Source organism: Zalophus californianus, chromosome 17 (genome assembly GCF_009762305.2).
Source record: "Zalophus californianus isolate mZalCal1 chromosome 17, mZalCal1.pri.v2, whole genome shotgun sequence".
Lineage (NCBI taxonomy): Eukaryota > Metazoa > Chordata > Mammalia > Carnivora > Otariidae > Zalophus > Zalophus californianus.
In genome coordinates this window covers 51,739,663-51,762,493 of record NC_045611.1, presented here as the reverse complement: position 1 = coordinate 51,762,493, position 22,831 = coordinate 51,739,663, and the positions used below count along the sequence as shown (strand labels likewise).

The window sequence follows — 22,831 nt, the reverse complement described above, 5'->3', positions numbered from 1 at the left end:
TTTCCCCGTCTAAGGACTTTACCGGCCTTCCCAAACCAGTTCCAGTATCCGTCAGCAGAGGGCGCAAGAAAAGGCAGAGCGCTTTCCTCACCGCTTACGCCTCTCCTAGTGAAGAACCGCGCGAGTTAAGGAGCGGAGGCGGGGACTGAGCTGTGCGCAGGACACCTGTCAAACCCGGAGGAGGGCGGGGCGTATCTTCCGGCCGGGGCCGGGCGCTGTCATGTGAGGGTCAATGGTCAGCTGACTGGGGCGCAAGTTCCGCGGGGAGGTACGGGCCGAGCCGGGGGATGCTGCTGACTGGTGGAGCAGGAGCCAGAAAGCCCCACCTCGGGACGGGTCTTTGACGGTGGGGACTACGATTGGCTTATGCGAGTCACGTGGGATGTCGTAGAGCGCACCAGGAAGAGTGGAGTGTCCTACGCGGAAGTATGCGCAAGCGTTGAAACATCGCGTCGCCGATTGGCAGCCGTGAGTCACGGGGCGGTGTGCGGCGGCTGGCGAGGGCGTGGCCGGCAGGGCGCGCACCTCCCTACCAGATCTCTGGTTGGCCGGCGCACGTCACATGGTGCCGGGCAGCGGGCGGCGCGCACCGGTGCGACGTCAACGCAGCCCTGTTAAGCTCCCCCGACCTGTCTACCGCGGCCGGGCCTCTGCTGAGTCCCCCGGGGGCCCGGGTCGGGCGGTTTGCTGAGTACCCTTGCGGCCGCCATGGACAACTCCGGGAAGGAAGCGGAGGCGATGGCGCTGCTGGCCGAGGCGGAGCGCAAAGTGAAGAACTCGCAGTCCTTCTTCTCGGGCCTCTTTGGGTGAGAACCACGCCGAGGGCTGGGCTGGGACCTACACTGAGAGGACGACGGAGTCATGGCCTGAAGCGGTGGGGCGGAGTCGCACGGCTCGAGCCTAGAGAACGGAGGGGATTCCGGGAGGAGGTGCCGTGGTCTAAAGTAGCGGAGGGGACCCAGGCTAAGGGCAGGGGGCCCGGGCAGTAGCAACACGGTTGTAGGGGAGATAGTCTGAGGTGTTGGGAGGGCCCTGGGCTGAGGGCACCCAAACCGAGGCCGCACCGTCTTGAGGCGGTAAGGGGACCCAGGCTGAAGGTGGGCCAAGAGGCCGCAGGAGAACCTGGGCCGAGGCAGCACGGCCTGAGGCCCTGAAGGGGACCGGCGTGGGAGAGCAGCCAGGTCAAAGAGTCTTTTGGAGTTCTAAGAGAACCTATCTGAAGGATCCCTGATGGGCACGGTGGGGCCTGGGACCGAGGACACCTGCCCAGCAGATTGACCTTTCCAAGGCGAACCGCAGTGGATTTGCATGAGCTCTGGGCGATGGGGCTGAGGGAGTCAGGGCTGAGGTGATCCTGGGAGTGATGAGCCCAGGTGTGAGGTGTGTGAGGGTGCCTGAGAGAAAGCTGCATGAACTGGAGAAAGAACCTTGGACTTGAGGTGCTGGAGAGCATTGAGGATTTTAAATGGGGGCCGTCTTAGTCTGTCTGGGCCGCTATGACAAAGTACCCTAGAACGGGTGGCTTATAAACATCAGACATTTACTTCTAACAGTTTGGAGGCTGGAAGTCCCAAGATCCGGGTGTTGGCAGATTTCGTGCCTGACGAGGGCCTGCGTTCTCATAGACAGGGGACTTGTCACTGTGTCCTCACATTGTGGAAGCAGTGATGGAAGGGAAGAACTGGCCCTCTGGGAGGCTCTTTTATAAAGGCATTTATCCCAGTCAGGAGGGCTCTGCCTCGCGATCTAATCACTTCCCAAAGGCCCCCATCTCCGCATACCGTCATCTTGGAGGTTAGGATCTCGACACATGAATCTTGAGAGGACACATTCAGTCCGTAACAGGGCCGTTCTTGGAGGGTTCCCACTGGCCTTTTAGAAAGGACTGCAGCAGCTGGTGTGGGGGAGAGTGAAGGCAGTGATGGTAGTAATACCAGATAGTATTTATTAAGTGCTCTGATTCTGAGTCAGACCTGGCTCAGGCACCTTATCTGTGTCTTTGCATTGAATCCTCACAACATCCCTGTGGAGGCGGACAGACTTACTTGCCTGATTCCTCAGTAAGTGGGAGACCTGGGCCTGTCTGATCCCAGAGCTGTCTTTGCTGCCACACTCATTTCCCCCCCGAGGCTCGTGCCCATTTCTGGGCACTACACTTAGGAAGGATGTTGGCAGACTTCGGTGTCTCAGGGGGCTCCTACCCTATAACTCCTCCTCCCTCCCTGCCCCACATGGCAGTTTTCTCCAAACATTTAAGTGAAAGAGCTGTGTATTCATCCCAGTCCCTTCCAGCTCCAAAAGTAGTTGAGATGGTGCTGAGAGGGGAGTGGGCAAGGCGAGAGCAGAGGACAGGGGTACTGACGGGAGCCTGTCTGAGAGCAGGGAGTACGACGACAGGTCAGCCCAGAGGACTCCTCTTGGCCAGCAGCCACTCCAGGCACCTCCTCCCCTCTGGAGCTGGGGTTTCATGTGTTCAGCACCTCACAGCCTTTTCTTACAGCCCCCAGTGGCTTCAGGGACCGGAGAAGGGAATGTTGGGGCTCAGCTTGTCCCTCGTGCCTTTCCCTCCCCTTTCAGAAACCTCAGCAGTAACCTTCCAAACTGAGAGGTCTCTGGTCATGTCAGAGGGCCAAGTAAGATAGCGTCCACCTGGGATCTGGGGCAAGCCCTAATCCTTGGATGTTAGGGCCTTTGTTCTTCACTGTTGCTGGGCTTCCAGACACTAGAGGGCTTTGGGGCACCAGTGGCCCGCGAGGGAGGCGGTACCAGCCAGTTAGTAGATCCGAGCTCCTTGTGTACCTTCCCTCTGGCTCCCTCCTCCTCCCTAAGTCCCCAGCCAGAGAGCATGCCCCTGCGGCAGCGAGCTGTAGGGAATGGGGGGTGGGCAGCCCAGACTTCTCTCTGGAAGCAAAAAGATAGAGAGTTCCTGAGTAAAGCACAGTGAAACCGCAGAAAAGGGGAGGGGAGGTATGCCTTCTCCTTCTTCCTGCTCTGAGGCTTCAGGTGGATTCACAAACTTCCCCGCTGTGCTCCCTCTGGAATGGTACGAGTTCTAAACAGTGGTTGTGTTCCCTGGGGCTTGTCCTCATCCCTGACACCTCCACCCCCGCCCTCCCAACCCCTGCCTACCGACATCCAAGACAAAAACTTTTCCGCTTGGATACCAACGTTGATAGGAAATATCTGAGGAAGTTTCTGCGTCTGTGAAATGAAAATCATAGTAATACCTACTTCGTGGGGTGGTCCTAAAGAGTAACGGAGAACGTGCTTGTGAAGTGGTGAGCATTTAAGTGCTCACTGTTATCATTGAGTGCTGTTACTGGAAGTTGGGTGGGAGGCACCAGAAAAATAGGGATGATAAGGTGTTCCATAGACCGAGAGCACGTAGACCGAGAGCATGTTCCTAAAGATGGAATCAGGTCCTGACCAATCAGGTCCTGTTTAAACTACCTATGGGCACCTGCAACCCCCAGGAACGCTGGAGGCTGGCTTTTGTAGGGGAAGAATGGCTGCCTGGGTAGGGTGGGTGGGCCCTTTGCCAAGCCCCGTGTGGGAACCGCAGCTTCCAGCTGTGCTTTGGACCACCTTCCACCTGCAGAGCCTGCATGAGCCCGGCCTGCCTGTTTCCAGCAATCACTGTGGCCACTCAGAGCGCCCTGCCCCCTGCCAGGCTCCATGGCTGAAAACTCAGGTGTCCCTCGCCCAGTCTCAGAGTGGAGTCCTTCCTGAGGGACTGCAAGGTTTGGGGGTACCCCGGCCATCATTTTGCTGCAGTCCCAGGGCTCTGCCTTTCTCGGTGGGACGGGGGGGGGGACTTTGCTGCCTGGTTATACAGAACTTCCAGTGCTTCTGTTTGGGACAGGACAGCTGAGAGACCGAGGTCTTTCGGAAACATCTGTTAAGGAAAGGAAACACATTCAGTTCTTGGGCTGCAGTGAAGTCATCTTGTTGGGGTGCAGAGGGGCATCAGTAGGAGAACTAGAGGAGTACCCGCCCCGCCGTGCGCAGGCATGCCCCCCCCTTCATTGAGCTTACTGTCAGGAAGGCAGTGGCCCAGAAATAAGCACTGTCCGCAGGATGTAGTGAGGGGGGTGGGGAGGCTGGAGGCCTAGGGCCCTGTGGAAATCAGGAGGGTGCCACCTTGCCAACCTGGGGGCAGGGGTGATAAAGCTCATGCTGAGATTGGAAATAGGTAAACAGTTCTAGAACGTGCCCTCTCTGCCAGCCTGATAAGAGCCAAGCTGAGCGCCTGCCATGAGGCAGGCACTCTCTCAGGGGCTACCTGCAAGATTTCAAGGGCCCCCAGCAGCCCCGCTAGGGACGGTGTCTCCCCCTGGGTCACAGAGGGACCCGAGACGTGCAAGCCACGAGCCTGCATTTGAGTCCAGGCCTAACTACAGTCCCCGATTTTTCCACCAACCCCTCGTGACTCTAGAATTCCCCTTGCCAGGTGGCTGGCAGCCCTCGGAGCGTGTTTCTCCTCCTTCATATAATAGCAGCCGTTTGAGCACCTGTTCTGCTCTGCTCTTTGTGCCAGGTATGGCGCATATGTCATCTCTAATCCCCACAGGGCTGCTTCCCAGATCAGGTTCCTTGTCTCCATTTTACAGATAAAGCAACTGAGGCTCTGCGATTGCCAGCCCAAAGTCCCGCCGTTACCAAAGTGCCTGAAACTGGTCTCAGCCCCTCCCTTGGCCCCCAGGTCTGTTGTGTAGAAACCCGTTACAGACGGGTCACAGGAGTGTCACAAGAGTGACCTGGGGTGGTTGCAGAACCCAGCCATTAGCGCGTAACAGGTTTAGCCTTTAGTCCTTCCTGGGGCCTGTGTGCGCACTGGGGGGTGGGGGAGGGAGGCCAGGCCCTGCCCCACGGGAGCCCATACCCATCAGGCCGGGGTGAGGGGGTGCACTACCGAGCGGGGGGGCGGTAAAGGGCTTAGCCTTGCAGGGGGGCAGGAGGAGATGCCGGGGGATCCCACAGCTCTGTCTCTGACAGCTCAGTGCAGTCAGCAGAGGAAGAGGGCTGGTGGCTGCCCGCTCCCTGGGCCAGGTGGACCTTCCATGTTCTCTGTTTCTTCCGCCTGCAGCACTGACGGGGCCCTCTGTGGGGGGCTGGTTTAACTCCCTCCCTTGCCTAGAGGGTGCTCAGCACGGCTCCAGCAGAGAGCAGCGTCTGCTCATCAGGGAAGGGAAATCTGCACAGCGTTGGCTGTTTAATCTAGAGCAGAGGCGAGAGCAGGCGGGGACCTTGTCCATCTTCTCGTTTTGCAGAAGACCCTTGGACGTGGGGAAGGAAGCCTCCCAGGTCACTGAGTGAGACGCAAGGCAGCACTTGATCTCCAGGCCTGAGTCCTGTTTCTGGGCCCTGCCACTTTCTGGCAGCATGAGTGTGGGCAGGCCCCTTAACCCCTCTGAGCCCAAGCTTCCTCTTCGGTGGAGCAGGGCTAATACCCAGAGCGTTACTGTGAGGAACCCTGTGCTCCTACCAAGCCATTCTAATCACGTAAAGGAGGTGTGTAGGATGTTGAGACACGGTAAGGGTGGGACGGGCCCTGGGGTCCCTTCTTGCCCACCCAGGACACTGGAGAAGCAGAGAAACGGGGGACAGGAGTGAGGGGCAGTGGCTTTGGCCCTCAGGAGGCACAGGAGGGCCAGGGAGGGTCGAGGACCTACAATGGGAGTCACTCCATCCGCCCTGCCCTTTGCAGCCCTTAGGAGAGTGCTGGTGGGCCGGGTGGCCTGTTTCTGGGAGCCAGGAGGTGCCCAGGGGGTGGAGGAAGGAGCGAGGGAGGCTGAGACTCTGCCCTGCAGACCCCCCTGGCCCAGGGCCCACCGGGCCGTCTGTGCATCGCTGGCACCGCGCGCGCCTCTCCATATGGCAGTCGCTGGAGGTTGGTGGCTGTGCCTGGGAGCCCTGAGACTGCTTCCTCCGCCTGGGGAGGGGGCAGAAAGCAGAGCCGAGTGGGTAATTATAGACAGGCCTGCACCAGGCTGGCCCAAACCAGTTCCCTCTATTCCCGGCGTGACTCGGAGCTGGAGCCGCGGGATGGGGAGAGCTAAGCAGAGGCAGCTCGGGGGAGGTCAGTGGGGGAGGGACCGTCAGCTGTCGCCTGTGCTGCCACCGGGCTCTTCGTGAGAGGTAGGCCCAACTAGCTTTTCTGGATCTCCTGCGGGAGGCATTGGAGGAGGCCTGGTTTCTTCCTCGAAGGGAGTTTGCCACACTCCGATGAGTGCTCTGAGAGCTGCCCTAACCTCGGGGAGAAGTCCTGTAGTAAACCGCAGATTTATCCTGTGGGGAGGCAGCTTGGTAGAGCACTGGAGCTGAGGACTTCTTCCTTCTGGTCACTGGCCCTGCCAGACACCTGCCTGTTACGGTATAATAGGGCCTCACCCCTTCCCCTGGCCTCCAGCATGGGGGTCCCCCACCTGCCCCTCCGGCCTCATTTCCTACCCTTCCCTGCACTGTAGCCAGCCGGGCCGCTGCTGTTTTGAACTGGCCACGCCTGTTGGTGTCCTAGGGCCTTTGCACATGCTGTGACTGCTCTCTGGAGGGCTCCTCCCTCCTTCTGTCAGTGGCTCCTTGGTTGTCTTTGAGGACGGAACTTGACTTTCACATCTTCACAGCAGTTGTGGCGTGGATCTGCCCATCCAGAGCGGCCCCTCCTCCCCCAGTCCCTCCAGTGCTTACTCACTCGGAAATCACCTTACTGATGTCCTGTTTACTGAGAGCCAGGTCTTTCTCCTTGGTTTACTGCTAGTATCTGCAGTGTCTGGCACATAATAAATGCTCACATTTGTTCCCCAGGTGAATGAGTGGCTGTGGGAAGGGCTTCTGTCTCAAGATCTGCCAGTGACCCAAGGCGAGTCACCTGTTCCCCTCTGGGAACTCCGCTTCCATCTCTTACAGGAGACGATGGAACTCCAGAGATTCCCCAATCATCATCTGGCATGGAAATGGCCAGGACCCAAGTCGGGAGAGGAGGGAGGAGGCAGACCTAAGCAGACATTAATCCCTGTGGTTTTCCCTCTCCGTAGTTAGAATCACTGACCCAACGCAGGGCTGGCCTGGGATCACAGAATTGCGGCCCGGCAGCTGACAGACAGCCTTTGTGTGCTGTGTTCACTCTGTCCCACCGAGCTGAAACAGACCAGCTGGGGCTGGCTCTGTTCATTGTCAGTCACCCCGCCTTGGGCCTCTCGGTGGGACAAGCCATTTCTGCTCATCCAGGAGCCTGAGGTTTTTCAGAGGCTGGCCGAATCTGGATAGGACTTCGTTGTTCCCACAGAGAAGGGAAGGATGAGCTAGGGGATCCACGGCGTGGGGAGACATGACCTCGGTCTGTGAACGCATCCATCCCCTTTTAAGTCAGAGAACGTTCTAGAGAAGGTCCCCCAGAGGATTTTTGTATCTAGGCCTCAGAGGCCCCCCTACCGCCTGTGAAGTTCCTCACCTCTCCAAGGCCAGGAGTGGGTTCTAAAGAGGTCACTCCAAGCAGGGGCCCCAAGCCCAAGGTGTGTTGGGCCAGCTGGGGTGAAGCTGTCGAGGGAAGACCCTGGGACCCAGCAGAGTGAGCATAGGAGTGCATTCCCCGGGGCGGGGGGGGGGGGGGCACTTCCTGTGGAACAACAGAGGGTAGGGGAGACGCCTCAGCACAGCCCCAGAAGGCAGAGACTTTTCAGCTAAGAACTTACCTCCTGTGATGTGGATTCATGAGGCCGGGATTCCAGTCCTGGCCAGCCAGCTGGCCTGCCCTGGGGTATATTTACAAACGGAAACAGCCTGACTCGGAAACAGCCTGGAAACAGCCTGACTCCGAAGGGGTCGCTGGGGCCGCTTTCCAAGCAGTGGGTCTACATCAGCTTTTTCCTCCAGAACTCACCTGAGCTTTCTGATTCACCCAGGCCCATTGTTTAAAAAGCCGGATTCCAGGCCCCACCCAGACCTGCTGAGTGAAATCTTCCAGGAGGGTGGCTAGGGGGCCTGGTGTGATCACTGTAACTCGCAGGTCCTGTGATTCAAAGAAATGGACTGAAGGAAGGAACGCTGTGAACACGACTCCCAAAACTACCCCGGAGGCCCTCCACAGCTGCAGCAGGGGCTGGTCGGTTTCCAGGGCCAGTGGACACGGGTTGGGGGGGGACAGGAACCATGATTTGTTTGCCTTTCTATTGGAAAATGCCTCTCTTTTCTCCTCGTTCGACACAAAACACTGATGTCAGCGAAGAGAGGATCTGAAATCCATTTGGTGGAACTCGGCAGGTAGGGTTTTTTCCTACTGGTTTATGTGGGCCATGGGTGTTGGAACAGTTGCAGAGACCACAGACCTCATGAGCTGAGGCGGGTTGCATTCTCGGCGGTGGAAGGACAGAAACATGGTGGGGGCTCGCAGACAAGGTACTCATGAAGGAAGAGCTTCCGATGCACCGCTTGGAGATCTCAGGAGGGCAGAGGAAAGCTGCCTAAGCAGAATGCTCTTTGATTTTTTTTAAGTACTCCTCCGTATCTCTCAGACCCCTGCTCTGGCGCAGTAAGTTCCTTGAAGGTAGTTTTGCCATTTTAAATAATTCTGCACTGAACATCCTTATACCTCTTCTGATTGGTTTCTTGGGGTAGATTGCTAGACATGTAACTCACTGCTGGACCATAGAACCAAATGTAAATCCTGATATTTAGAAGTCATGTATATCTTTTCTGTGTTCTATGTAAATACATTTTGGCAGGTAAAATAGGCAGAAGATAAGAAAATTCAGGCAGTACAAAGGAGGAGTGTAGGGTGCGGAAATCTTGTCTCTTGCACCTGGCCCCACAGTTCTGTAGACCCCACCTTAGAGAAGAAAGTCTAGTTTTTTGTGTATATCTGCTACGTCCTGAATTAGTAACGGCACACTCGTAGGGTCGAGAGGTCTTCCCTGAACACCTGCAGCGTGTAAGGCATGGGCTTCAGGCATTGGGGAATGGACAAGTCATCCAGAGCTGGGCTCCTTCCCCAGAATGCTTTGCAATCTCTTGGCAGGGCGGTGGGGGAATTTGCATAGAGCCTGGGAAACCAGCGTTCACTGAGCAGAAGTGGAAGAGGCCGTCAGAGGCTGGGCTCACTGGGAGGTTGGGAAGTCTTCCCCCTCCCCTACCCCATCCCCGCCGAGTGGGGGTGACCCAGGCCTCCCCAGGGAGGGCCCAGGCAGCCTGCATTGAGTGTGCCTTTGTGCCGGGGAGGGGAGCGGGGGCCGCAGGCTGGGTCTCCCCTGAACCCTCAGCAGAGGCCTGGGCTGCAGTGGGCTTCACAGAGGCCTTATGGGGGGGTAGGGGCACATCTCCACTGTCACCAGGACAGAACGCTGGCTTGCTTCTTACTACCAGATTAGCGCATCTCATCTCCTTTTACCTTCTTTCCCCAGAGGCTCATCTAAAATAGAGGAAGCGTGTGAGATCTACACCAGAGCAGCAAACATGTTCAAAATGGCCAAAAACTGGAGTGGTACGTGATCTCTGCTAGAACCCCTTCGTGCTCCTTTCTCTTTTCCCTTGACTTCCAGTCCTGAAGGCCTGGCTTTGGGGCTCGCCTTGCAGCCCCCAGTCTCTCCATGCCACCTCTGGCACCGGAAGCCCGTCGGCCTGCCACTGGCTCACTTGGAGCCCACTGGGTTATTTTACTTGGGCCGCAGGGCCTTGGCGAGAGGACTGTAAGGATAAATAGATGATTGAATCCACGTAGCTCTTGGAGGGGTTTTTCCTTAAACTCCGAATGTCCGGTTTCCCCGGAAATTCCTCCCTACTGCTTTTATCAGGTCTGAATGCTAGACGTAGCAGACCATTCCAGTGGTTCCAGTGGTCACCTTAACCATTTATCAAGTGTGCCCCTAAGTGCCAAGCATGCGTATTGAATGGAATCGTCACAGCAGCTCTGTGAGGGGCACTACCGTTAACATCCCCGTTATTGGAAACCGAGGCTTGGCTCAGACCCGGGCCTGAGGCGCCACTACTGGTGAGGGACAGAACCAGAATTCAGAAGGCAGAGCTCCAACTCTGGAGCGGCCTCTGTGTGGCTTCAGGGCCTTTGCAGGCTCTCTCTTCGTGGCACAGCTCAGGCTGGCCATGTGACCCCGGGCAGGTTACTTCCCATTCTGACTCCTGCTGAGTCCGACAGCGGGGACAGCGGCAGTCCCGCCCTCGTGGGGCTGCAGTGGGCATTCATGGAGATCAGGCATCCCCACCGAGGGCAGCCAGCACTCAGTAAATGTGGTGGCCCCGAGCTCCGTGTTTGTCATGCCTGGGAGCCCACCACCTCCCCGCGTCAGGGTGGAAGGAACCCTGGTCGGCAGATTAGCAAACTTCAGGAGTGGCTGTGAGGTGCCCACCGGAGCCTTCTGTGTGCTCTCGCACACCGTGTCACAAACTGCTGCAAGGGCCTCCCCCCAGAACAGGGCATCCCAGGTCATGCGCCTCCGGAGACACTCAGAACCTGTGTTCGTGGGCGGAGTGAGACCAGAGTCGCCGTTCCTCTGACTTGGCTTCAAGGTTGTGGTCAGACTGGCGCTTGGCCGGCTCCACGGAGGAGAGGTGGATAGGCAGGGAGGGGCTCCTGGAGGCCTGAGAAGCCAGAAGAGCTGGTCGGGAGCTGCCTGAGGGCCTGGAGGAGAGCTTTGAAAATCTAGCGCGTTGAGCTTCTCAGGGCTGATTCCAGGACTCAGCCTCAAGCTTCAGTGAGATTGGATCAAGGAAATCGAGCAAAGACAGGTTTGGGACCCCAGGAGGAACTTCCTGACCAGAAGGAGACACAGCCTGGAATGGGACCCCAGGAGGCCCCGGTGAGACGGAGTCTCCTCATTTTCTGAGAACATTTTTGGTTTCCTGGAAACTGAGCTTTCACCAGATAGATAGTGCACACAGCCACGTGCCCTGTATAATTTCGTGCTCCCAAACTAAGGAGGTGCCTTTAGAGAAAGAGTATTTCTCAGTCGCGTAGACATCGCTTTGCCCCTAAAATGTGTTACTTCCTTCCCATCCCCCCCCCCCCCCCAGCTATTCAAACAAAGATCCAGGGCCGTGTTTCATTTTTCTCCCAACGATACTGCTTTTCTGGAAATTTTGCACTCACGTTTGAGCCCTTAAAAGTAATAAATCATACATGATGGAAACTGGGCTGCTTTGTCTTTCCTGCTGCTCTGAAGTTCCAGGAGGGGGCCAGACCCTCTGGTCTCCTTCCAGCTCCGGAACTGTGTGATTCCGACGCAGCTGGAGGAGGAGGAGGAGGAGGAGGACGGAGGGCAGTGGAGCCTCAGGTGGGGGCTGGCTGAGCTGGCGGTGGGCCTTGGAGCTTCCGATCAGGACCGTCCCACCCCTGCTCTCCAGCCCCAGAGGAGGAGCCGGGCCACTGTCTTCTGCAAGCTGCCAGGCAACTTAGGAGACAGACGGGTGACCACAGTGGCTTGGGAGCAGCTCAGGATGACCACCTGCAGCCAAGTACTGGACAAACTGGGCCCCCCATGTGGTCTGCACCGCCCTTTGCCCAGCGGCACTTGTCCCCATGCGCTCGAGTTCCTGCCGTCCCACGGGGCCACTGCGGGGGTCAGCTGGGGATAGTTTCTGTATCCTGCATAGCTCTCGGCCCCGTCTGCCTTCTTGGATCTTTAGAAGTTGGTGGCCCTGGAAATACTGGCAGAGGCTGAGATTAGGGCCATGGGATGTTAGCTGGCCCCCACCTGGCTCTCTCTTTGTATACACAGGGCTCAGGGGCCTCCCCCTCAGGCAGCTTCCTCCTCCCTCCGCGTCCACCTCATGGACCTTCAGGAGCCTCAGCCCAGGAGTCAGGAGGCCTCAGGTCGACAGGGCGAGGCCTTCACCTCAGCACCACCTCCCCACCCCTGCCAGGCCAGTCCCTTCCTCTCTCCAGAGCCCTCTGCATTCCCGAGAGCCCCTTCCCGGGCCAGCGTCGGGATGGCTTCTGACAAGCGGAGCCCCACTAAGGCTGAGCTCATTCTTCTCTGTTCCAGCTGCCGGAAACGCTTTCTGCCAGGCAGCCCAGCTGCACCTGCAGCTCCAGAGCAAACATGACGCGGCCACCTGCTTTGTGGATGCCGGCAACGCGTTCAAGAAAGCCGACCCCCAAGGTGAGCCTCCGCGGGTCTCTGGGGCCAGCTGAGCACTCTCCACGGAAGTCCTCAGGTCTCCGTGAGGCGCCGGTTCTCTCCAGGGACAGGCGCCACAGGCTGGCAGGGAGACACTTGCGCTTGAACTTCGCAATTGGCTCCCTTCCGGTTGGCATTTGCATCCCGCTCCAAGCCTCCGCCTCCCCCTGCTACTTTGTGTGCGCAGCTGATCGCTTCCCTCCCAGAGCCGGGGAGCATTTGGGAGTGGGAGTTACATTGCAGACCCACCGCATGCCAAGGAGAGAGGAAAATCTGTTCTGTTGTCAGAATTAACACGCACAGGGGGGTGGGAGGGGGTTCTGAGACCAGCCAGGTAGGAGTTGCTGCCGAAAAAGGAGCGGAAATTATCCTAACCTGGCTTCCCTACACCCTGGGGGGGGGGGGGGGGGGAATCAGAACACAGCCCATGATGGGAGTTGCCAGAGGGAACAAGTTACTTAAAATGAGGCAGCGTTGGGGAGAAAAGCCCGGTTTGGGACTGACTCATGGTGAGAAAACCATTCGTCCCGTCGGGCACATCCCGAAGCAGAAGCACAGCCCGGTGGGTACCAGAATTTTGGGTCTCAGGGAGCTGGAATTTTAATTTCTGTTTTCCATCTCGCTGCCAGACACAGGTTGCTAATTTTTTAATTTTAGCAAGCAGAGATACTTTTTTTAGGTAACCATCTATTGTTACTATTCTCTCATGAGAGAATAGGAAATACGTGAATGTTTTAAGAAAAAAAAAAAGGGAGATGCCTCGTCTTGGAACAAAGACCTGCCCTTCCCAAGAGAGGACAGTTTGCAGCTGGGCACCGAGGTGTTTGCAAGGCTTGGTAAGCACCAGTTCCTACCCCGGTGCTGGCGAGTTGTTGGCGGATCCGTTACCACCGCCAGGGACCGACCTGTCGTTCCCAGGCAGGGATTGGGTCTCTGTAGACCAAGTAGCTTCTCTGTATCCCCAGACTTGACCAGTCACTGCTGTGTATCTGGGCATCCCACAGAGGTTGGCCTGAGGGGCTCACGTGGTGGGCCCAGGCTTGGCAAGAACCAGAGGGGAGGCCTCGTGGAGGGGTGGGCCACAGCAGGCCGTGTGGGAGATGTGAGGAGGACCCAGGGCTGCCTCGAATTACCCAGGGACGTCTGTGTCCCGTCTCCCCAACACCAGCCTTCCCTCTGCTCCCTGGGGAACTGGTCTTCCTGGATTGCCGCCCTAGCATCTGTGCTGTTCAGCTGCTACTCCGGAGTGACCGGAAGGACTCGTTTCTGGGGCAGAAGTTGAGTGCCAGGCTTCATGACCTGTGTGTGGCCCCATTGGCTCTTTAAACAAACCCGAGTACTTCCCTCGGATAGGCCCCCACCCGGCTCCTCGATGTTGCGTCTGTGATGTTGCGTCCTTAATCCTTTGGTGGCTTTTGATCTGAGCTTTTCCAGCTCGAGGCAGGGTCCTGCAGGGCATGTGTTCGGTGCTGGGGCCTGGGCCGGGGGTGTGGCCCTGTGCTCAGCCTCAGGAAGCACGGAGGGTGAGAGGTGTCTCACGGAGGGTGAGAGGTGTCTCACGTTGGGTCTGCTGACGTGGCCATCGTGGGGCCCCGGGGGCCAGCTTGGTTTCTCCAGGGATCAGCAAGCACAGTTTGCTGCCCTGGGAGCTGAGGCAGGGAGGGAGGGGTGGACCTGGGGTGGGAAGGACCTTTCAGGCAGCAAGAGGAGCAGTGACCAGGAGAGGAGCCTATTTTGGGCACAGCCCTGAGTGGGCACCTTGGCTGGAGCACCAGGTTCTTGGTGCTGAGCAAGGGTGGGGGGCACCGGAGCAGTGACCCAGCACCGCCACCTCGCGGACTCCTCGCCCAAGTAATGGTTCCTGTAGCGTGTGGCTCAGCGTGGTCTCCTCTGAGTCTAGACCAAGCCTCTTCTCCTGTGACCTCAGGCAGTTGCTTCATCTTCTGGGTCTCCGTTTCCTGGTCTGGTAAAGGCAGAGACCACATGTGAGAAAAAGCACAGGCTTGGCCAGCACAGCACCTGGCGTGTGATAAATCTCTAGTGAGGGGTGGCCCGTGGCCCCCATCAGAGGCCCGGCCTCCTCCCTTTGGCCACTCGGCTTGTAAAACAGAGCAGGAGGGCCCACTCGGAACCCCACCGGGCTTCCCCAAGCAGGTGGCCAGCTCCCTGGGGCCTTGCTGGTCCCCTTAGCCGCCTGGAAGGCCTCGGTCCTGTGTCAGCACCTCCTCCAGGAGTCCTGGAGGGCCCTCCCCGCGAGAGGCAGCCGGTGCCCAGCCCGCACAGAAGGCCTGCCAGAGCCGGCCGGGGTGGAAGGAAAGGATCTGGCGCCTGTCAGCGTGCTCTGTCTGCGAGTCTGCCTGGAATGGTGGCCTGGGGGCGGGGGGGGCGGGTATGTGATGCCTCTAGCTGTCGGTGGTTCCTGGGTTTCCCAGCCTTTCCCAGCCTCTGCCGGCTGCTCTGGAGGGACTCAGGCCAGGGAGGCCCCTAACCCCAGCCGCCTGAGCCGGCCCGGGGCTGCATGCTCGCGTTCCTGGGCGCCTCCCGCGAACCAGACGCCGCAGTAGCTTTCTCTAACCCAGTCCGCTTCCTTGTGGGACTCTGCCTTGTGCCTGCGTTGCACCCAGGAGGGCTGAGTCCCGGGCTTGATGTGGGAAACGGCAGCCAGACCCGGAGGCCGCTGGAGCCCAGCAGGTGGGGCGAGGGCGCTGGGTTGCACGGCTCCCCGTGTGCCTAAGCCAGCACCCTCCCCCCTCTGGACCGCAGAGAGCTGGATCTCATCCAGGGGTGCTCTGGCCGCTCATCCCCGGGGGCCTGGTGACTGGAGATAAGCCAGCCGTGTCCCGTGTGTCAGCGGCTGGTCTACCAGCGCTTGCTGGGGTGTCCCCGAGGCAGGAGCCCACGTGAGGGGGACTTAACCCTGTGAATCCATGATGCTGCCTGGGAGTGATCTCCTGCCCCCTCTGCCTCTCCAAGGGCCATGCCCTGCTAACAGCGCTCCGGCACCGGGCCCCTGTAGGCCTGGGGCGGCCGCTGTGGGGGAGTGTGTCCTACCAGAGAGAGGAACTCGCAGCCTCTCCCCCTCCTGGGCCTGCTCATCTCCCTGGGAGGCGCTTAGGCCACCTCAGCGCGCAGGTGCTGGGTGGGGCTCCCCGGTGTCCCAGAAGAGGGAGCCGGTGAGTCTCCCTGCTGGCCACAGGGCACCCCCCTCCCGCCCCCCACCGGCATGGAGGCTGGAGCCGGGTGGGATGTGCAGAGGCGGCTCCCTGCAGCCCAGCCGGCGAGCTCCTTATCAGCCTTAGCGCCCTGTTGCAACCAGCCCATTGCTGGTTCATCAGTTCAGGAATTCTGTCTTTGGGAAAATACGTGCATGTGTTCAAGCGAGTCTTGTTTCCGACTAGTTTTTTGTGTGTGTTCTCTCCTTCTGCCTCCTCTTTCCCTGTTTTTTCTTCTGTGGTGCCCTGGGCTTCCAGTTGTCAGCTTCAAAACCCTGACCAAATGGTGTAAATTCTCTGAATCTTTCTGGCATCTCCGGAGGCCTTTCAGAATTGTCCCAAACCTACAGGTTCTCCCTCCCTCAGAGGAGTGCTCACAGACACCCACCTTTCGCATGTACATTTAGGGGGGCTTGTGGACTCCCTGAAGGCCCAGTCCCAGGTCCGAGGCTGAGAGCCTCTGTTCACATATCCTCCCCACCCCCCCGCCCCCACCCCCTGGTAGTGAGACCTTTAGCCCCATAAGAGCAGGTGCCAGCTTCGGCCCTTCTCCGTGGCCTCTCCGCCCAGCGGGCCTGGCTGGCTGTGGGGGCCCTGGGGGCGGACCAGGAGCCTGCTGGGTGCCCTGGACGGACGAACTTGCAGCCCCCCCCCCCCCAGCTCTGAGCCCACGTCCTGGCTCTGTCCAGGCTCTCCATCCTCCCCCCCCCCCCCGCACCTCCCCCAACACCTTTTCCTCGGAGATACATTTAAAAAATCCACCCTGAGAGCTCATCTCGGTCTGCTAGAAAATGCCTCCCACTCATGCTGCTCTCTCTCCTCCAAATAACGTGTTAAAAAAAAAAAAAAGCCATACCCAAATTTTAGGTCTTGGAAGAGGTAGTACCACAAAGGTAGCCGAATTTCTCCTCTCGTGGGCCTTCCTGGTGTTTGCTGTGTTGCGGGGGGGACCTGTGGTTTGAGGAGCTGACCGGTGGCAGGGGAAGAGACAAGAGCAGAGGGCTCTGCTGGACGCAGACACGTGGGCAGGAGCCAGTGATGGAGATTCCAGCCCAGGGGACCTGGGTGTCCCGGCATCCAGCTCCCTCCTGCTGTAGATGGAGGCCAGACAGGTGCAGGGGACATGGGGCAGTGCCAAGGTGCCAGAGCCCTGGGGAAACCTGGGCATCCCTCAGGTGTTAGGCCCGGTCCCCTCTGGTCCCCCCTTTCCCCTTGCCAGCCCCTCTTGTCGTGGAGGGTAGGGCCCTCGCTGGCCTGGCTCCGAATGCCCATGGGAGGCTGGCCGTCGGCCTGTGTTCCGTCCCTGGGGTCGCCGAGAAGGCGGTGGCGCTGTGGCAGCCCTCAGTAAAGTCACGGCCTGCACAGTCCATGGCTCTGAGCACGTTCCCTGGGGCTCACGGACCCCTTCAGCTCCCCACCCAGCCACGGGAGCACAGCCCTGCCACCTCCTGTCGTGGCTTCTGCCCAGATGACTTCTCGTTCTCATTTCTCCTCCTCGCCTCCCTTTTTCTCTCCCCAGAGGCCATTAACTGTTTGATGAGAGCCATCGAGATCTACACAGACATGGTAAGGGGGGCTGCCCGTCCTCTCCCCCTCCTGCCCCACCATATTGCTCCAGCCTGCCGTTCCAGCTCCGGCACCAGGAGCAGGCGCGAGGGGGAGTGGGAGCTGCGGGAGTGTGGTCACCTGGGCCAGCCCCTGCCCCGCCCCAGGGAGCACCCCCATGATAGGGGAGGCCTGGAGGCGGCTCCGCCAGGGAGCCAGGACCAGACTCCTGTCCGCTCTGCTGCTTTTGCCCCTCACCCTCTATCTCTGTCTCGTCGGACCCCTTCCCCTGCCAGGTCCCGGGCCATGCTGGAGTATCGTAGATGGAACAGTGCTAGAGGTTTAATCCTCCCCGTGTGACAGGAAAGGGGGGCCCAGACAAGTGACGTGACTTGCCCAGGGACACATGGCCACAAACAGGAGTCGCTGAGCCCAGAGCTTCGGCCTTTCCTGATGTCCCTCAGCAGGGCCAGGCGCCTGGACGCCCGCTGCGGGGAGGCTGGTGGCCTGTGCTCAGCCCCTGTGGGAGCTCCAGGCCTCTTTCGGGAGAACTGTGCATGTCTGTGGGGGAAGCTGGGGGTTGGCCTGGGTGGGGGGCGGCTTCCATGGCCACACTGGGGGCCGGGGGGAGGCCAAGAAAGGCTGTCTCTTCTGCAGTAGGGATGCCCAGCTGTCAGCCTGGTTTCTCCAGAGCTTTTACCAGGCGATTCTAGGCTGGTCTTTCCACCTCTGTGGGCCATCTGTCAAATGCTTCCCCAGGCCAGGCCCTCCACCAGGTACCCGTGCCCCCATGACCTTGGCGTTGCCTCGTTTGCCCATGTCCCTGTGGACAGGATGGACACGGAGGCTGAATGGGGAGGCAAGTGCCCAGGGTCACCCCGTCAGGGCGGCACTCGGACCCAGGCCTCTCAGTCGAGCCTCCTATTGAAGGCCTATGCCCCCCTGGCTCTCGGTACCTTCTTGTGCACACCTCACTGGTGCGGCCAAGGGACAGGGACCCACCAGCTTTGGGGACCTGGAAGGGCAAGAGCGGGCTGGGGTGGGGCGCTGGGGACATCACTCGTCACAGAGGCCCCCCCCCCTCGTGTCCCACCCAGGGCCGATTCACGATTGCGGCCAAGCACCACATCTCCATCGCCGAGATCTATGAGACAGAGCTGGTGGATATCGAGAAGGTGAGTGGCCGTCGGCCCTGCCTGGCCAACGGTGGGGAGAGGACCACAGTGGCCGGTCCCCTCGGACTGGGGTTCGTCTCTCTGCTCTGTCCACTTGGGAGGTTTCTGGTGGCTGAGTCCTGGAAGAGGGGCATGGGGCATGGGCAGAACTTGCGTGCAGGCCCCAGGGCCGGGCCCGTGGTGGACAGCGGTCACCTTGCCCCCTCCCCGTGTCTCCCCCAGGCGATCGCCCACTACGAGCAGTCTGCAGACTACTACAAAGGGGAGGAATCCAACAGGTACGGGCCGCGGGCTCCCCTCTCCCTGTCCTCCCCAGGCCCCAGTAAGCCCCCAGGCCACCACCGATCTCTCTCTTCTCCACCCACCCCACGCAGCTCAGCCAACAAGTGTCTGCTGAAGGTGGCTGGTTACGCCGCTCAGCTGGAGCAGTATCAGAAGGCCATTGACATCTATGAACAGGTGGGAACAGGCGGGGCTCCGAGCCCTGCTCTCTGGGAGGGCACTGTGCCCAGCATCTGCACAGTGCTCCCTCCCCCTGCCTTCTGTCACATGCCTCCCTCCATCACCTCTCTGGCGCTCATCCTGTCTTTGCTGGCTAAACCTTTGTCCACCCACGACCCCACACGGTCTCACCGCCCTCTCCCTGTACGCTTCTCACAGGGAGCTTCTGGGGAGGCCCAGGGTCCTGGAGGAAGTGAATCACTGAGGCCTGGGGTGGCCAGAGGTAGCTGAGGAGCCTGCAGGAAGGGGACCAGGAAGCATGGTCACGAACGTGGTGGGCGGGACAGGGAGGGAACGTCACATGGGTGCGCAGGCTCCCCTGGGCTGTGTGGGGAGGGCTGGGCGGGCCAGGCTGTCCTGGTGGGTTCAGTTTGGCCAAGAGAAAGGCAGGCAGCTGGCCTTGGAGGAGAGGGGGGCGGGCGCCACGTCTCATGTTCCCGCAGCTTGCCACCCCTCTGCCCACCGCGTGCCAGCCTCCCGTGGGGCCTGACAGCAGGGCCGCCTCCTCCCCAGCGTCGTGGGTGCCTCAGGGGGCCTACGGACACCTGGCTTCAGCCTTGTGGCAACACCCATCTCCTGCCATACCCTGGGCCTTCGCTGCCCACACACCACCGGCTGACTTCCCTGGGGCTGGTCCTTGGCTTCCCTGCCCTTGAGGTCCCGGGTTAGCAGGACCTCACCCGGGACACACATGCGGCTCCCAGCTGGCCCCCAGGTGCCTGGCAGTGACCCTGGCCCTCTGGCTGCCTGCCCCAAGCTTATGGTGCCGCCTCCACATGGTCACAGGTGGGGACCAACGCCATGGACAGCCCCCTCCTCAAGTACAGCGCCAAGGACTACTTCTTCAAGGCGGCCCTCTGCCACTTCTGCATCGACATGCTCAATGCCAAGGTGAGCTGGGGCCCCGTGGGCCCGCCCAGAGCTTCCCCCACCTCCCAGTGACCACCTCGGAGCATAGTGTCCATCATTAGGCCAAATCACCTTCTAACCCCTTAATAGAGGTGAGCCCCTCCCTCACGTCCAACACCCGACAGTCAGCTGCAGACAGGAAATGCGTGTTCTCACTGGTGTGTTCCTGGCCCTGGTGTCACCTGCCCAGTCTCTGCCACTTTTGAGTTTATCCAGCTCCAGGCTCACTCAGTGCCAGGCCTTGTCTTCAGCAAAAGCACGTTTTGAATCCTTCCTTGCATTCCTTGAGGTCAGCGTCACTGTCCCCTGTTCTACAGATGAGGACGCTGAGGCTGAGACCAGAGACCCTTATGCAAGGCCACATGGCTGGGTTCCAGATCTTTGACTCCCAGTGTCTTGATCTGAACCATAGCATGTGTGCCCACACCACCCATTTTCAGGGCTTTTTGGCAAGAGAGGGGGCCCGTGCTGGGCGAGGGGGTGGGGAACGGCCCAGGGGGGAGCTGGAGTTTTCCTGGATGCAGCGTTGCTGGGGCCCCAGCCGCACTGCCCTCCGCCACCCCTGCTCCCGTTGAGGGTAAGAGCTTGGGCTCTGGTGTTGAGCTGGTTCGCGTCCCCGCCCCCACGTCCCCTGTGCCCTGAGCAGGTCGTTGGCGCATTTCCCCACTTTCAGAATAGGGGTCACCGTCATTTGACCCTCCCTGGGTCCACATGATGGTTAAATGTGGGAAGCGCCCAGCAGCAGCCCTGGCATGTAGGATGGGTTCATACGAGGCAGTTGTCATTTGCCCCCTACCCTGGGCACTGGCCTGGGAGACACCACCACCCCCCCACCCCCCCGCTGCTTCATCCCCACAAGCTGTCTCTGCAGCAGGCTTGGCTGGGCACAGCCCCACAGAGGTGCCCTCCAGGCACAGAGCCAGGTGACACTGGAGGCCAGGGGAAGGGCGCAGAGCGCTGACGGGGGGCCAGATGTCTCAGATCCCCTTGGCTGCCAGGCCAGTGGCTCCAGTGGCCCATCTTCATTAGCTTGTCCCCTTCCTTCCTTCCACCCTGGCAATGTCCAGCTCGCTGTCCAGAAGTACGAGGAGCTGTTCCCCGCGTTCTCTGGTTCCCGGGAGTGCACACTGATGAAAGTGAGTACTGGGCGCTCTGCAGCCCTCTCCCCGCCCTTTCCCTGCCCCTTCCCTGCCTCTGGGCCTGGAGGGCTCAGCCAGGATTGGGGGTTGGAGGTGGGGGAGTACCCGGAGGCTTGGGCTCTGGTTACTATAATCATCAGGGTTTGTACGGCGGTTCTTAAAGGTCTTTTGGTTTTGTTTTATTTTCCCTCATTTGGGCCTCTTGTTTTCTTGATGAGAAAAGTAAGGCTCGGGTGGTGATGGAGGTAGGGGCAGAGCGATCTCTCACATGAGCATGCGCACACGCACACGCACCGGGCAGGGGTGGAACCGGCCCCTTCCTCCGTCCCAGCACGGGAGCCCCCCTGACCCGCCCCCCCCCCCCCAGGATGGTGTGTGTGTGGGTCTAATCCAGGTCGGGCCTCAGGCCAGCCTTGGTCCCTGACCCCTGCCTGCCATCTTCTTGCAGAAATTGTTAGACGCCCATGAGGAGCAGAACATCGACAGCTACACCGAGGCGGTGAGTGGCCGGGGCCGGGGCCGGGGTGGGGGGCGCCCTGCGCAGACACGCTCTCCCATGAATCCCACCCTTTCTCCGGCCCCCGTCCTGGCTGTGAATCCCTTTCTCCAGTCACCCCAGGATCCTCACAGGGAGCCCCAGAGGTACAGGAGGTGTCCTTCCCCTGTTAGAGATGATGGCACTGGGGGGAGGTGAGGAAACTCGTCCTCTGCCCCTTGGGGGCAGAGCTGGGAGGCAGACCGGTGTCTGTCTGTCCCTGAAGGCCAAGGTCTTTGCACCAGTGAGTGTCCCTGGTGAGCAGTTGGGAGGAGCAGGGAGGGAGAGAGATGAGCCGTGGAAGCGGGGGGCCCCCTTCCGGCACCAGCTTCCTTGGTAGAACCGCCCCACAGAGGTGTCTCTCCCTTTTCTTACTCTCTTCTGAACAATCTGGAACTTGGTTGGGCCCAGCTCCGGTCCTCATCCAGTCGTCTAGACTGCATCTGTCAAGTATTGTCTCTTGGGTGCCCCTCAGAAATCCTACCCCACCACCAATGACAGAGACCAAAGTCCCTCTGGTCCATCCTGCCCCGGACGGTGGGCGGGACGTCAGGAAGCTCAGGCACAGAGAAGGCAGGAGCGGGGCCGGGGCAGGGCGACAGGGCTCAGTTCTCTCCCTGGCCCCGTCCCCGTGGCGCTTGGAACAGGCCTTCACATCTCCAGGCCTGTTTCCCACCCATGAAACAAGGAAGCTGGACCGTTTTATGCTGCAGCATCCTTTTTTTGTCTCGAGGCAGCCTTAGAGGGAGCCCCCTCTCTTTGCTCCTCCTCAGGGAGGCGGGCTGGGACACATGTAGAGAATTTGGGGACCAGAGACTCTGGGCTTGGGGACAAGGATGGAGCCAGGGCCAGGTACAGGACCGGCTCCCCTGTCACCTTCCCTTCCCCGTGTGTCCCAGGTGAAGGAGTACGACGCCATCTCCCGGCTGGACCAGTGGCTCACCACCATGCTGCTCCGCATCAAGAAGACGATCCAGGGGGAGGAGGAGGACCTGCGCTAAGCCCCACCCAGCCCCCTGGCACCTGTCTTCCTGCCCCGTGTTCTCTACCCCCGCGCCCCTCCAGCGCGTGAGCCCAGAGAGAGAGATGGGGCCGAGACCTTGGCTGTGAGACCTCCCTTCCCTTCCCACAGAGGAGTCTCCCCAAGCCACAGTGCGGGCTCAGCCCTGCTTTGGGGCCCCTGAGGCCAGGCCTGCTGGCCAGACAGTCCCCCTCTGTTCTTGCTGCATCCCTCGCCGCCTACCCATTTATTTAAGCCCCTCAAAGATGCCCCTTCTCTGCCCCAAAACATAGACTCTTTGACACAGACCTATTTGCTGTGGGTGCTGCCAGGGGTGGGGGTCGGCATCTGGTCCCCCATCTCCTGACCGGCTGAGGCACGAGGCTGGTTTCTGTCGTTCCCACTTGTCCTCCAGCCGAGCTCTGAGCACATGCAGCTGCTGAGATCTGCTCTCTCCACGGGGGTGGGCTCCTTCCCCTCCAGTGCCGGGAACCCCTCCCCACCCCCACCCCCAGCCTCCTGCAGCCCTGACCTCTCAGGATAGACAGGCCCTGGAGCTCAGAGGGTCATCCCTGCACCCACCCCTACATCTGCCTCTTCCCTAGTGCTTTGAGGTTTTGTGGTCGGAAGCTGCAGCTGGCCTGAGAAAGAAAATAAAAAAGAACACTTTGCATGAGTCTCTCTTCTTCC

The 22,831-nt window shown here is 59.9% G+C and overlaps 1 protein-coding gene across 2 annotated transcripts; it reads left to right on the top strand.

The window, feature by feature from the left end:
- Positions 1–555: 555 nt before the first annotated feature.
- Positions 556–22,818, top strand: NAPA (NSF attachment protein alpha). Of its 2 annotated transcripts, XM_027619556.2 has the most exons (11): positions 556–806; positions 9,396–9,475; positions 11,991–12,107; positions 16,857–16,903; positions 17,980–18,057; positions 18,280–18,335; positions 18,432–18,516; positions 19,345–19,449; positions 20,535–20,603; positions 21,055–21,105; positions 22,041–22,818. In XM_027619556.2, exons 1-11 carry the CDS (start codon positions 709–711, stop codon positions 22,140–22,142), a joined length of 888 nt encoding a protein of 295 aa, XP_027475357.1. In that variant the 5' UTR covers positions 556–708; the 3' UTR covers positions 22,143–22,818. The 2 variants fall into 2 exon arrangements, with proteins under 2 accessions (XP_027475357.1, XP_027475358.1); XM_027619557.2 differs by lacking the exons at positions 556–806; positions 9,396–9,475; positions 16,857–16,903 and having other exon boundaries at positions 12,048–12,107.
- Positions 22,819–22,831: the final 13 nt, after the last annotated feature.

Coding starts and splice junctions, on each gene's coding strand:
- NAPA (XM_027619556.2), top strand. CDS start 709: ATGGACAACTCCGGGAAGGAAGCGGAGGCGATGGCGCTGCTGGCCGAG. Junction 18,336..18,431: donor AAAGGGGAGGAATCCAACAG/GTACGGGCCGCG, acceptor CACCCCACGCAG/CTCAGCCAACAAGTGTCTGC. Junction 20,604..21,054: donor GGGAGTGCACACTGATGAAA/GTGAGTACTGGG, acceptor ATCTTCTTGCAG/AAATTGTTAGACGCCCATGA.